The 13978-nt window shown below is 38.1% G+C and overlaps 1 protein-coding gene across 2 annotated transcripts in view; it reads left to right on the forward strand.

Moving 5' to 3' along the window:
- Nucleotides 1–13978, forward strand: part of fbxo38 (F-box protein 38) — an 83149-nt gene that overhangs the window by 25011 nt on the left and 44160 nt on the right. For both annotated transcript variants that reach the window (XM_063053476.1, XM_063053477.1), the window contains exons 5-13: nt 2147–2312; nt 2428–2565; nt 2730–2867; nt 4144–4237; nt 5554–5684; nt 5859–6029; nt 6889–7031; nt 11134–11323; nt 13273–13386. In XM_063053476.1, the coding sequence (XP_062909546.1) occupies nt 2147–2312; nt 2428–2565; nt 2730–2867; nt 4144–4237; nt 5554–5684; nt 5859–6029; nt 6889–7031; nt 11134–11323; nt 13273–13386 (1285 nt within the window). The remainder of the gene's footprint in view (nt 1–2146; nt 2313–2427; nt 2566–2729; nt 2868–4143; nt 4238–5553; nt 5685–5858; nt 6030–6888; nt 7032–11133; nt 11324–13272; nt 13387–13978) is intronic.

Below are 13978 nucleotides of genomic sequence, written 5' to 3' on the forward strand. Positions count from 1 at the left end.
TATTCCTAAGTAACCTCCCATGTGGGACCTTGCCAAAGGCCTTACTGAAGTCCATGTAGACAACATCCACTGCCTTCCCTTCATCCACTTTCCTCGTAACCAGCTTGGAAAAACTCTAATAGATTGGTTAAACATGACCTACCACACACAAAACCATATTGACTCTCCCTAATAAGTCCCTGTCTATCCAAATGCTTGTAGATCCTATCTCTTAGTACTCCTTCCAATAATTTACCTACTACCGACATCAAACTTACTGGCCTATAATTTCTCGGATCACTTTTAGATCTTTTTTTAAACAACGGAACATCATGAGCTATCCTCTAATCCTCTGGCACCTCATCCGTAGATACTGACATTTTAAATATATCTGCCAGAGCCCCTGCAATTTCAACACTAGTCTTCTTCAAGATCTGAGGGAACACCCTATCAGGTCCTGGGGATTTATCTACTCTGATTTGCCTCAAGATAGCAAGCACCTCCTCCTCTTCAATCTGTATAGTTTCCATGACCTCACTACTTGTTTGTCTTATTTCCATAGACTCCATGCCAGTTTCTTTAGTAAATACAGACGCAATAAAACCATTTAAGATCTTCCCCATTTCTTTTGGTTCCATACATAGCTGACCACTCTGATCTTCAAGAGGACCAATTTTATCCCTTACAATCCTTTTGCTCTTAATATACCTGTAGAAGCTCTTTGGATTATCCTTCATCTTGACTGCCAAAGCAACCTCATGTCTTTTAGCCCTCCTGATTTCTTTCTTGAGTATTTTTTTGCACTTTTTATACTCCTCAATCACCTTATTTGCTCCCTGTTTCCTATACATGTCATACATCTCTCTCTTCTTTATCAGAGTTCCAATATCCCTTGAGAACCGAGGTTCCTTATTCTTATTCACTTTGCCTTTAATCCTAACAGGAACATACAAACTCTGCACTCTCAAAATTTCTCCTCAGAAGGCCTCCCACTTACCAATCACATCCTTGCCAGAGAACAACCTGTCCCAATCCATGCTTTTTAGATCCTTTCTCATTTCTTCAAATTTGGCCTTTTTCCCGTTTAGAACCTCAGCCCGAGGACCAGATCTATCTTTATCCATGATCAAGTTGAAACTAATAGTGTTATGATCACTGGAACCAAAGTGTTCCCCTACACACACTTCTGTCACCTGTCCTAACTCATTTCCTAATAGGAGATCTAATATTGCATCCTCTTTAGTTAGTACCCCTATATATTGATTTAGAAAACTTTCCTGAACACATTTTACAAACTCTAACCTGTCTAGACCTTTAACATTATGGGAGTCCCAATCAATATGTGGAAAATTAAAATCCCCTACTATCACAACTTTATGTTTCCTGCAGTTGTCTGCTATCTCTCTGCAGATTTGATTATGGTTGCATACAGATCATTTCATCACATTACTGCATTGAGCTAATACAAGGGAACAGCATGCAAAATAAAATTTTAAAGTTATAGAGAAAGTGCAATGATTAGATCAAGGCCATAGGTAGATTGTGAGGTCAAGAATCCAGATTTACAAGGGGACCATTCGATAGTCGTATAACAGCAGGATAGAAGCTGGTGGTTTGTGCTTTCAGGCTTTTGTGTCTTCTGCCTGACATGAGGAGTGAGAAGTGAGAGTGTCTAGGGTGTGCGTGTCTTTGATTATGTTGGCTGCCTTACTGAAGCAGCAAGAAGGGTAGAAGGAGTCCATGGAAGAGATGCTGCTTTTTTTTTGATGTGTTGAACTATGTCCACAACACTGCAGTTTCTTGTGGTCTTGACAGATCAGTTACCATACCAAGCTGTGATGCATCCAGATACAATGCTTTCTATGGTGCCTCTATAAAGGTTGGTAATAGTCAAAGGGACATACCATTTCTTTAGCCTCCTGAGGAAGTAGAGGTTCCGGTGTACTTTCTTCACTGTGGTTTCTGTGTGAAAATGAATCATATTTTCCTTGTAGAAAGCCCTCAATGATTTTCCTAGAAGTTTCTGACAAATGTGGAAATACATGTTGATTGAAATGTATAATTTACCATCATGTATTTTAGATCAAAGTAAACCTTAAGAGTGTTGGCTGTGCTTTTGTTTCCTCCATACCGTCATAATTTTGTGTGTTTTTTTTTACTTTGGCAGGGTGTAGAAACTTCTCATTTAGAATTAGTTGAAGCCATCTGGAATTACATGCCACAGGTCCACATTTTGGGAAAATTTCGAAATCGTAATGGTGCTTTCCCAGTCCCTACAGAAAATAAATTAACAATTCCAGTAGGAGTGAAGATACAAACTCTTCATCTAGTTGGTAAGCCCTTTCTCTGACATGTGATTTGCTGTTAGGAATGGGGGATTTTTCTCTTAAAATCTATCAGCTAAATGATTCCATTAAACTTGCATTAATTTATTTATTTTTCTTCTAGGAGTAAATGTTCCAGAAATTCCTTGTATCCCAATGTTGAGAAACCTGTATTTGCAGTGGGTCCGACTAATCAAACCTCAGCCTTTCAAAGACTTTCTCTGTGTCAGTTTACGTACATTTGTTATGAGGAATTGTGCAGGTACTAAGGAAGAATAATTAGAATATGTGTTTTTCTGTTTATTTCAAGTGTACTTTTATAAATTCTATTGTAAGCTATGATTTATATACTTTAACAAAAGGCTTAACTTGTTCAAAGATAAATTTCTAAATTAAAATTTGTGTTTTTTTTTGTATTTTTTTTAGGTCCCACAAATTCCTTAAAGTATGTTCCATTAGTGACTGGGTTAGCTTCAGCCAGAAACTTAGAACATTTAGAACTGGTTCGAGTACCTTTTCTTGGAGGATTAATTCAACATGTAGTTGAGGACAGCTCGAGATCAGGTATTGACTTGTCATTATGCAATGGCCTAATGTGTTAAAATTTAGATTTAAAGTTTATTGCTCATGCTAAAAAATAGTCCTCATGCAAAACTTCAGTTATATCTAGCTATAAGTAAACAAACCACAAAACCTTTCATTTAGTTAGAAAATTTGGAATTGAAGTGATAACAGATTGAAATATATTTGTGTGTCTTATGTTTGAAAGACCACCAATTTAATGGGATCTATATCAAGCTTTCCTGCATGTGCATAGCTGGAAAATATCATGCAATTTACTTTTTTGTAATTTCAGAGAAAAGGTTGGTATTTCAGGAAATACCAGGAAAGAATTTCAACTTCATTATTGAAGCAAAATTGGAGGAAATGAGTTGGCCATCCAAAATGTATTAATTCAAATATTCTTATCCAGTGCATCATTAGTGGGAGATCCAATATTCCATCTATTTTCTGTATTTGCCGAGCTTAGTCTCTTTTTTTTTTAAATAGAATTACAGAAAAATAACTTATAAAGGATTTTATTTATTTTTAATTTACCCACTTTGTTACTTTGGTTTACTCCAGGAGCTAAACTGTAAATATAGAACTACTTTATCAAAGTTAACTTTTTAGTTCAGTGTAAATATGTTCCCTTTCTATTTTAATGTGTAAAGGTGTTTGATATGATAGTCTGCAACTCCTGAAGATCAAAATACGATTTTGTGAGGCATAAAGTAGTCCAGTACTTAAATGCAGTTACTCAACAGGATTTTATGATCAGCTGCATTACTAAACACTTGTTTAAATGTCAAAGTAAGGATAGGTAATCTGAAAGATGCATGATGATCGGATTCTCCCTTGAAAGTGATCTCATAATACAGATAGTCACATTGTTTTTTCCCAGCGTAGGGGAGTCTAGAAGTAGAGGGCATATATTGTTAGAAGGGAAAAATGTAAATGGGATCTAAGAGACAATTTTTCAGACATAAATTGGTGGGTATATGGAATAAACTGCCAGAGGAAGCTATGGTGTATAATTACAACATTTAAAATATATTTGTGCAGGTATGTGGATGGGAAAGTTTTAGAGGGATTTGGACCAAGTGCAGACAAATGGGACTAGCTCAGGGCAACAACTTGGCCAGCATGGATGAGTTGAGGTGCAGACTCGGCCTCTGTGCCGTATAACTCGGACTCTGTGGTATAAAAGTTAAAGGCTTTTTTTTAAAGATAAGGAATTTGCTTATGCCTCTCAGAAAATTGAGCTTCTATAAATATTGATTTTTTTTTTCCATCATAGGTGGCTTCAGAAATCTGCATACTGTTGTATTTGGAGCATGCAAAAATGCACTTGAAGTGGACCTTGGCTACCTCATTATTACTGCTGCACGTAGGTAAGTTTATGTAACATATTTCATAACCATTGTGAGTTGCATTGCATGCCTGGAATAGTATGTGCTTTTGGACAGATTCGCATTTCATAAATTTTTTGTTTTAGTCATTTCAAATTACATTTCCTTCAAAAAAAAAACAATAATGTGCCAAATGCAATAACATGTGAAGGAATACCCTAAGTCTGTTTTATTTTAAGGATATCATGCTTGTTTTATATATGATTTTTCTGGTGAAGTCTCAGTGACATAAAGAATAACTAAATATTGTTGGAACAAATTGGAAGATAATTCTGATGTGAAATTGTTTTTTGTAAGCTGGAAGATTCATAAGTTAATTTCTTTCCTCTGCAATACCATAAAATAAGAATCATATTTGAATTCTTAATGTTGTCTGTAGCTGTTGCACTTTGTTCTACATTCTGTTGTTACTTAACTTTCTACTACTTCAATGCACTATGTAATGATTTGATGTGTGAACAGTATGTGACAAGCTTTTCACAATACCTCAATATATGTGACAAAAATAAAAACCTAATTCCGGTTCCATGTTGTGGGACTACAGGAAAGTTAACAAAAAGCTAACAAAAATGAAAGTAGAAAGTTTTGTGGGACAAATAAGATTTGAAAAAAATCTTGTAAACCTGATGGGGTTAAGAAGCTCATGAAAATTTATTGCATATTAATAATAATACCATGATGAAAACCTTAAATTCTGACATGTCAGAATGGGAATGGGAATTTAAATGTTTGGCCACTGAAGTCACACTTGTAGTGAATGGTGTAGAGGTGCTCGACGAAGTGGTGTCCCAATTTACGATGGGCTTCACCGATGTAGTGGAGGTTGCATCGGGAGCATGCACATACACTGCACCAAGGAAGACTTCAGTTTATGAAGCTTGTTCGTACCAATGGATCCGACCTTCTGAGATCAAGAGAGTGGAACCGCCCCAGTGCAACAGCTTTTCCACTTTTTAAAAACTCCCACGTAGGTTTCCTATCTTTGTCAGACATGATGGACAACTGCCACCACCATGAAGAAGGGGAATGCAGGGTTGGTTGATGAGTCCTCAAATATTCATTTTGGATGGGCAATGCACCTATAAGCAAAAACAAATAGAATAGAAGTGAAAGAAATATTTAGATTTACACCCAAAGCAAAATGATGAGTTGAAACTAACAACATTTGTACATTACTATACGAACAAGGCAGTATGTACTGTGCTCTGAGCTGTTGGTATAGTGAGTGATAAAATATTAAGTTTTAGCAAACTGTTGAATTTACTAATAGAAGAATTGTTCTGTTTGTTTTACTTCAGGTTACACGAAGTTCGTATTCAACCTTCACTAACCAAAGATGGTGTTTTCTCAGCACTAAAAATGGCAGAGCTAGAATTTCCCCAGTTTGAAACTCTACATCTTGGATATGTTGATGAATTTTTGTTGCAATGTAAGAATCTAACTTTCTTTTCCTTTTTCCTATAAGCTGATGCTGATTTGATGATAGTAAATCAGGGTGTTTTTGTAAACGGATACGACAGCTTGTTTGGAAAGAAAATTTTAATTATCTCGATATACTCAAACTATCAAGTATGGTTTACAAGATATATTTCTATTTTATCAGGTCAAATGAACAATGCTGAATTAGTGAAACACGGTTTAGCAGATGTGGTGGAAAATCCGGGTATCATTACAGATATTGGGATGAAAGCAGTAAATGAAGTATTTCCTTGCATCAAATATTTACATATTTATAACTGTCCACATCTCCACAATGCACACAACTGGATAACAGGTACATTGAAATTGTGTAAGGTCTGCAGTTATATTATTCATATTTTTGTTTATTTTGATTAAGTAACTTAGACTTAAATTATCTGAACATAAATTGACTGAGGATACTCCAGATACATGAAGTTGAATCAGAATCGGGTTTATTGTCAGTGATGCATGTTGTGAAATGTGTTATTTTGCAGCAGTAGTACTAAAAATTACTATAAGTTACAAATATTAAATTGGAATTAAAATATAAATTGTTTAAGAAAATCAAAAAAGCTAAAGCTGCCAATTTCAGTGACTAAAGGTAAACAGTCATTGTAGGTAATACTAAAGTCACTTTGAAAAAATGTCATTATACCCCTTTTTAGTTCACTAAATTCACTAAGTTAATCATCATTACATTTGTCAGAAAATGGTATACAATAGTAGTGATACCAGTAGGAAGTAATTTTTTTTAAGAGAATATTTACTGCTAAATTGCTTACAGTATATAATTGTATATAAATGCTCCAATATAACTACTTTCTTTCAAACAATTCATAAATTGAACCAGGCAAAAGAAGGTCTAGGCTTTCATGTGCCTCAAATGACATATTCAGATTTCACTTCCACTGAATTAGTTTAAAGAACTGTGACAGTGATAAATAAATTTGAAGATTGTAAAGAAACGGACGTGACTTCCAGCACTACTTAATATTTTTTTAATTGTGCAGTCTCATGCAAATAGGAATTAAAATTATAGCATTAATGTGCTTTAATATGGAGTAATTACTGAAATTTATAATGCATGAATAATATTGCACTCATCATGTTTACTTGTTTAAATGTTGTTAAAGAGTAATCCGTTCTACAAGTAATCTTTTGATATTTTATAGACCACTCAAGGTGGAGTCGCCTAGTGGATCTTACACTTGTTCGTTGTCATGCCATTAAATTGGAATCATTTAGTCAATTTGTTGAAATGTTGCCAAGTTTGGAGTTTATTTCATTGGATCAAATGTTCCGGGAACCTCCAAAGGTATGACGTTTGATTTTGTAAGAACAAACGTATCAATGGTAATTCGTTTTAAACTGCTGTTTTGACTCTGTGGACTCCAACTTCAATAGGCACTATTTTGTCTGAAGGTTTTTTCAAGTTAAATCAAGTTCTGAGATTCCTGAAACTGTTTTCCAAGCTAGCATACTCCATATTCCCTCACGAGCAAAAACAAAATTTCAGGAGCTTTCTTTAAATATGTTTCAATTGGTCACCTTTTCACTCTCACATTCCAGAGAGCAGAGGTTCAAGCTGTTTAACCCAGTCATCCTTTGTCTCACTGTCTCATGATACATATAACCTTATTGAGCAATGAGACCGCAATTGTATTCAATCACTTAAGTCTAGATGCAGAACTTCCCTACTATTGTGCTCCATTTCCTCTTAATTGAAGCCAGTATTTCATACGTATGTTTACTTAATTGCCTGCTGCACCTACTTGTTGAATTTGTGTTTCTTGTATATGGACTCCCAAGATCTGAGTGCATTCATTCAATAGTCTCACTCTTTACATATGATGAATAATATCATGTTTCTCCACATACTTTAATTTTATAAACCCCGTCCTTCTCACAGTCTCGCATTCACCTTTGTATTATCAGCAAACTTCAATCTAGTACACCCAGCCTCCTTGTCTAGATACAGTGGATTCTGCTTAATTGGGACCAGTACATTTTGGCAAAATCAAGCAGCTGCCCCAGTTAGCTAAAGTTTCATGGAAATAGTTAAAAAGTCTATAATGTTTAACTGAGTAACAAATTATGTATTTAAATGAAATACAAAAAAATTAGAACACTATCGATACTACTACAGTACTATAAAAATGTGTTAGTTTCTAATAGTTATCAACTGAAGAATTCATCCAATGCACTCTTTTGATTGACTGTAAATGAACAAAATCAGCACAGACACCTAGTGTAGATAGTGGACTGGCTTCATACAATGCTGTCGACAATCGCATCTTCCAAATCCTCATTTTCATTTAAGATGATTGTCAATAACCTTCAAATTCTTCAGCGGTTTAAAGGGTTATTTCTTCAGTGGTTTGAATGGGGCATGACTGCGCAAGTGCGTGGACGTCAGCCAGTGAGAACCGCGAGAAGAGTTCAAAGGGTGACGGTTATTTCTTCAGCGGTTTGATTGGGATACGACTGCGCAAGCGCATGGACATCAGCCAATGAGAACAGCGAGAAGAGTTTAAGAAGACAGATTTATACAGCGGGCGTCAGTGTAGAGAGATGAGAGTAGGAAGGCTTTGGCTCGACAGGGCTTCGGCAATAATGGGTTGAGGCAAGGTAGGTTATCTGTGTAGAATACAGACAGAAAGTATGTGTGTGAGGCTGGTGTTCTGTGCTTGGTGTCAGATGGCCTCCTGGATGGCCACATCTATACCAGGTGCGTCAAGCTGCAGTTCCTTAGGGACAGCATTAGGGAACTGGAGATCCAGCTTGTTAACCTTCGTCTGGTCAAGGTGAGTGAGGAGGTGATACAGAGGAGCTATAGGCAGGTAGTCACACCGGTGCCTGGGGAGACAGAATAGTGGGTAACTGTCAGGAGAGGAAAGGGCAAGAGGCAGATGCTAAAGAGCACTCCTGTGGCTGTCCCCCTTAACAATAAGTACTCCTGTTTGAGTACTGTTGGGGAAGACGGCCTACCTGGGGAAAGCAACAGTGGCCTTGCCTCTGGCACAGCGTCTGGCCCTGTGGCTCAGAAGGGTAGGGAAAGGAAGAAGATGGCAGCAATGATAGGGGACTCTATAGTTAGGGAGTCAGACAGGTGATTCTGTGGACGTGGGAAAGAAACGCGGATGGTAGTTTGTCTCCCAGGTGCCAGGGTCCGGGATGTTTCTGATCGCGTCCACGATATCTTGAAGTGGGAAGGAGATCAGCCGGAAGTCGTGGTACATATCGGTACCAACAACATAGGTAGGAAAAAGGAGGAGGATGATAGAGAAGGTACACGCTCAGACCGATGGTTTGAGAAGTGACTATTTTAATGCGAGGAATATTATGAACAAAGCGGATCAACTTAGAACATAGATCAGCACTTGGAGCTATGATGTTGTGGCCATTACAGAAACTTGGATAGTGCAGGGGTAGGAATGACTACTTCAAGTGCCAGGCTTTAGATGTTTCAGAAGGGACAGGGAGGGAGGCAGAAGAGGTGGGGGCATGGCACTGTTGATCAGGGATAGTTTCACGGCTGCAGAAAAGGAGGAAGTCGTGGAGGGATTGTTTACGGAGTCTCTGTGGGTAGAAGTTAGGAGTAGGAAGGGGTCAATAACTCTACTGGGTGTTTTTTATAGGCCACCCAATAGTAACAGGGACATCGAGGAGCAAATAGGGAGACAGACTCTGGAAAGGTGTAATACTTTATACTTTATTGTGGCCAAACAATTGATACTAGAACGTACAATCATCATAGCGATATTTGATTCTGCGCTTCCTGCTCCCTGCATTACAAATTGATAGTAAATATTAAAAATTTAAATTAAAAATCGTAAATAGAAAATAGAAAAATGGAAAGTAAGGTAGTGCAAAAAAACCAAGATGCAGGTCTGGATATTTGGAGGGTACGGCCCAGATCCGGGTCAGGGCCCGTTCAGCAGTCTTATCACAGTTAGAAAGAATCTGTTCCCAAATCTGGCCATGCGAGTCTTCAAGCTCCTGAGCCTTCTCCCGGAGGGAAGAGGGACGAAAAGTGTGTTGGCTGGGTGGGTTGTGTCCTTGATTCTCCTGGTAGCCCTGCTCCGACAGCATGTGGTGTAAAGTGATAATAATAACAGGGTTGTTGTGGTGGGAGATTTTAATTTTAGTTTCCCAAATATTGATTGGCATCTCCCTAGAGCAAGGGGTTTAGATGGATTGGAGTTTGTAGGTGTGTTTAAGAAGGTTTCTTGACACAGTATGTAGATAAGCCTACAAGAGGAGAGGCTGTATTTGATCTGGTACTGGGAAATGAACCTGGTCAGGTGTCAGGTCTCTCAGTGGGGTGATAGAGGTGTACAAGATAATGAGAGGCATTGATTGTGTGGATAGTCAGTGGCTTTTTCCCAGTGCTGAAATGGCTAGCATGAGAGGGCATGGTTTTAAGGTGCTTGGAAGTAGGTGCAGAGGATATGTCAGGGGTAAGTTTTTTACGCAGCGAGTGGTGAATGCGTGGAATGGACTGCCCACAGCAGTGGTGGAGGCAGAAATGATAGAGTTTTTTAAGAGACTCCTGGATAGGTACATGGAGCTTAGAAAAATAGAGGGCTGTGGGTAAGCCTACACAGTTCTAGGATAAGGACATGTTCGGCATAGGTTTGTGGGCTGAAAGGCCTGTATAATGCTGTAGGTTTTCTATGTTTCGAAATTCCTAACATGTTGAAGGAGTGAAATGGTTTTATTTTCATTTCAAGCTGTTTCTGGCATCTCGAAGCCTCAAGGTTTGAAATCGCAGTGAGCAAACCAGTTCTGAATTGTCTTGCTGCTTATTTCTCACCAGCTATCAGTGACAAACATCACTGTTTTTTGAACACAAGCACACACAACTAACGCTATTTTAAAACTGTTCATTCTAAGCACAGTGTAATATCTAATTGCCACACAAGTGCATGTGTCTGATACTAGTTAGAAGCTATTTGGCAACAGTCTCCTGCCCCAGTTAAGTGGCATAGTGTCCCAAATAAATGAAGGAAATCCCAGCCTTTTTCTCGATTAGATTTTAGTCTTTAAGCGTTCTCCCAAATAAGCAACTGCCCCGATTAACCAATGGCCCAGTTAACCAGAATCCATTGTAATTGGTAAGGATTTGTAAATACATGAAATTTCTATACTGATCCCTGTGGCACCTATTAGTTTGCTTGCTGTTTCTGAAAATGAGCTTGAAGCACCAGCATTAAATTTTTTGTTGTATTTTATGTAATGTAGTTGATGGATATGATTGGAAGAAGAATATTTGCTTTAACTGACTGCAGTCAGCTGAGTATATCAATTTCAGCCACACATAGACTTTGCTGATAGTTCTGCAAATCATTTAATGCAAGGAAGAAAGCTTAGAATGAAATTGTAATAGTTGCTGTTTTTCTTATCTGTCACTTCAGGGCTGTGCTCGTGTAGGGTTGAGTGCCGGCACAGGAATTGGTGTTTCTTCTGCTCTTGTTAGTAATCAGAACTCCAACAATGATAATGATAACCACCAAAATAATCACGCTAACATCAATAACAACAATAATGAGGAAAATGATGTCCAACAAGAGAGAGCAGCAGCTGATCTCCCGAACCCAGTGAATGGTAATTTTTTTTAGCAGATTTATAGTTTACTCAACTTTATGTTGCAAGATCCGCATTATCAGATATATGCAGGAAACCCACATAGTCATGAGAATGTGCAAACTCCTCACAGCATCAGAGGTCAGGACTTCAACTGTATCACTGGACCTGTTAGCCAGCATCTCTACCAGCTAGGTCTCTGTGTGTGGCTAAATCAGACTGCATGCTTTGAGAGCTGACAATTTTTCAGCAGAATTTTTAACTTATTCTGACCAACATCATTCTTCCCTGTGATGGGATTTACACTATGCTAGTGCATCAGATAAGACTGTTGTAAATTTGTGGTTGACTTCCGCATGTTCTCTGTTGTATGCAAAAAAAGTATTTCAAGTTTGTTGTCTTGACACTGTACATAGATATATACAGCCAAACAAACCAACAGTTCTTCTGGACCACAGTGCACCTACAAAACATGCATCACACACAAAATATTACCACAAGTAAATTATTAAGTATAATTCAAAGTGTGTAGCACAGGTAAATAGTAAGTAAACTATTTGTTGTCCTAGTGATAAGAACTCAGTGACAGGGTATTCATTAATCTCACAACCCGAGGGAAGAAGCTGTTACCCAGTCTGACAGTCCTAGTTCTGATGATAATGGGTCAAAGAAATTGTGGGATGGGTGGCAGTGATCCTCAACAATGCTTCAACCCCTTTCTGTACAACACTCCCAGTAAATGTCACAAATGGAGGGAGGGTGGATTCCTGGTAATACTCTCAGCAGTTTTTACTATCCTAGAAAGGATCTTGCCGTCTGAAGTCTTGCAGCTTCTGTACCACACAATGATGCAGCCTGACAGGATACTTTCGATGGTGCTCCTGTAGAAAATTGTTAAAATGGGGTCGGGGAGCCTTGCACACTTTAGTCTCCTCAGAGAAAGTCTGGACGCTGCTGTACCTTGACTAATAAGAAAGTGTTGTGGGTCCTATTTGATCGTCTTTTCTTTTAAGTGCACACCAAAGAACTTTGTGTTCTCCACTCTCTCTACAGCGGAGCCATTAATGTGCAATGGGGAATGGTTGACTTGCGCCTTCCTGAAATCCAGAAACATCTCTTTTGTCCATGTTGAGTCAGCAGCAGGCTGAACATGCAGTCCTAGGAGGCACCAGTACTCAGTGTGATAGAGCTTGAGATGTTGCTGTTCTCACACCATTTTACAAGCCTCTTTACCTCTCTCTGTATGCCGACTCATCATTGTTGTTGTTAATGAGGCCAACCACTGTTGTATCATCAATGAACTTATGTATTTTGAGCTAAATCTGGCAGTGTAGTCATGAGTCAGCAATGTGCTGAGCACATAATCCTGGGGGGCACCAGTACTCAATGTGTAGAACTTGAGATGTTGCTGCCAACTCAGACTGGCTGGGGTGGGTCTTTCCATCAGGAAATCCAAGATTCAGTTGCAGAGAGAGATGTTGATTCCTAACAAGGACAGTTTACCCGGCAATCTCTGAGGGACGATCTTGTTAAGTGCAACAAGAGCTGCTGAAGTCCATGAACAATAACATGGTGTATGAGGCATAATATTCTACTTGGGACAGAACAGAATGGAGGGCTGAGGCTATGGCATCATCAGTGCACTAGTTTAAACAGTAGGCAAACTGGAAAGTGTCCAATGTAGCTAGAATGTGGGATTTTATAGTCCAGAGATCAACAGAATACATGAGCAGCTCTTGTCAAAATCTGGATCATTGTTACATGGCATTTGCTTGAGGCTGTGGTACTGTAGTTAGCATAAAGATTGCTCCTTAAGATCATTTAAATAAGTAACACATGTTTACTTTATTGGCTTTTTAAGATGTTATAGTGACATTTTCTTTGTATTGCTTATCACTTAATAATACACAGTGCTGCATATTATTTTACTTTCTATATGTTAGTTCATTGAGGTCTTTTGCTAATTTCAGAACAAGGACTTCAGGAAGTAGTCGAGGAAAGCAGGCCAGGTGGTGCTGACTGTAATTATGACCAAAATAGTGAACAATCCGTGACTTCCATGGATGTTGATGAAGAGCAAGCAGGTAAATTATTATGAGCATTTAATGTTTGGATTTTTGAGCAGAAATCATCCCCCGTCACTTTTGTGCTTTATTTATGCTTCTAACACTTGCCACCTTAGTTCCTCATGATGCTAAATAATAAATTATTTAACCTTAACCAATACACTTTGTCATAAAATATCTGCCCACAATGTTCAGTGATAAACATCATTTGTGGTGTTTCATGTCTTTGACCCTATTCATGGCGATATAAGCCAATACAGCATAGATGAAGGATGTTACAGCAGAACCCTGAAAAAAGAATTGTGTCATGTATGGAGTCAACATGGACTTACGAAAAGGAAATTTTGTTTGATTAAGCTGTTGAATTTCATTGTGAAAATTATTAATAGAATAGATAAAGGGAAAATGGTGTATGTGGTGCATTTAGATATTCAAAAGGATTTGATAAGGTGCCACACATGGTTGATCAACAAGAAAATAATGTGGAAATACGAGTTATAAAATACCATGACATGAGGCTGGTTACCTAGAAGTAAAGAGCATGTGTAAACTAATATTTCTCAGGTTGGTGGGCTGTGATTAGTGGGTTGTCAGAAGGATTAATACTAGC

The sequence above is a fragment of the Mobula hypostoma genome, chromosome 7 (assembly GCF_963921235.1).
Source record: "Mobula hypostoma chromosome 7, sMobHyp1.1, whole genome shotgun sequence".
In the NCBI taxonomy this organism is placed as follows: Eukaryota; Metazoa; Chordata; class Chondrichthyes; order Myliobatiformes; family Myliobatidae; genus Mobula; species Mobula hypostoma.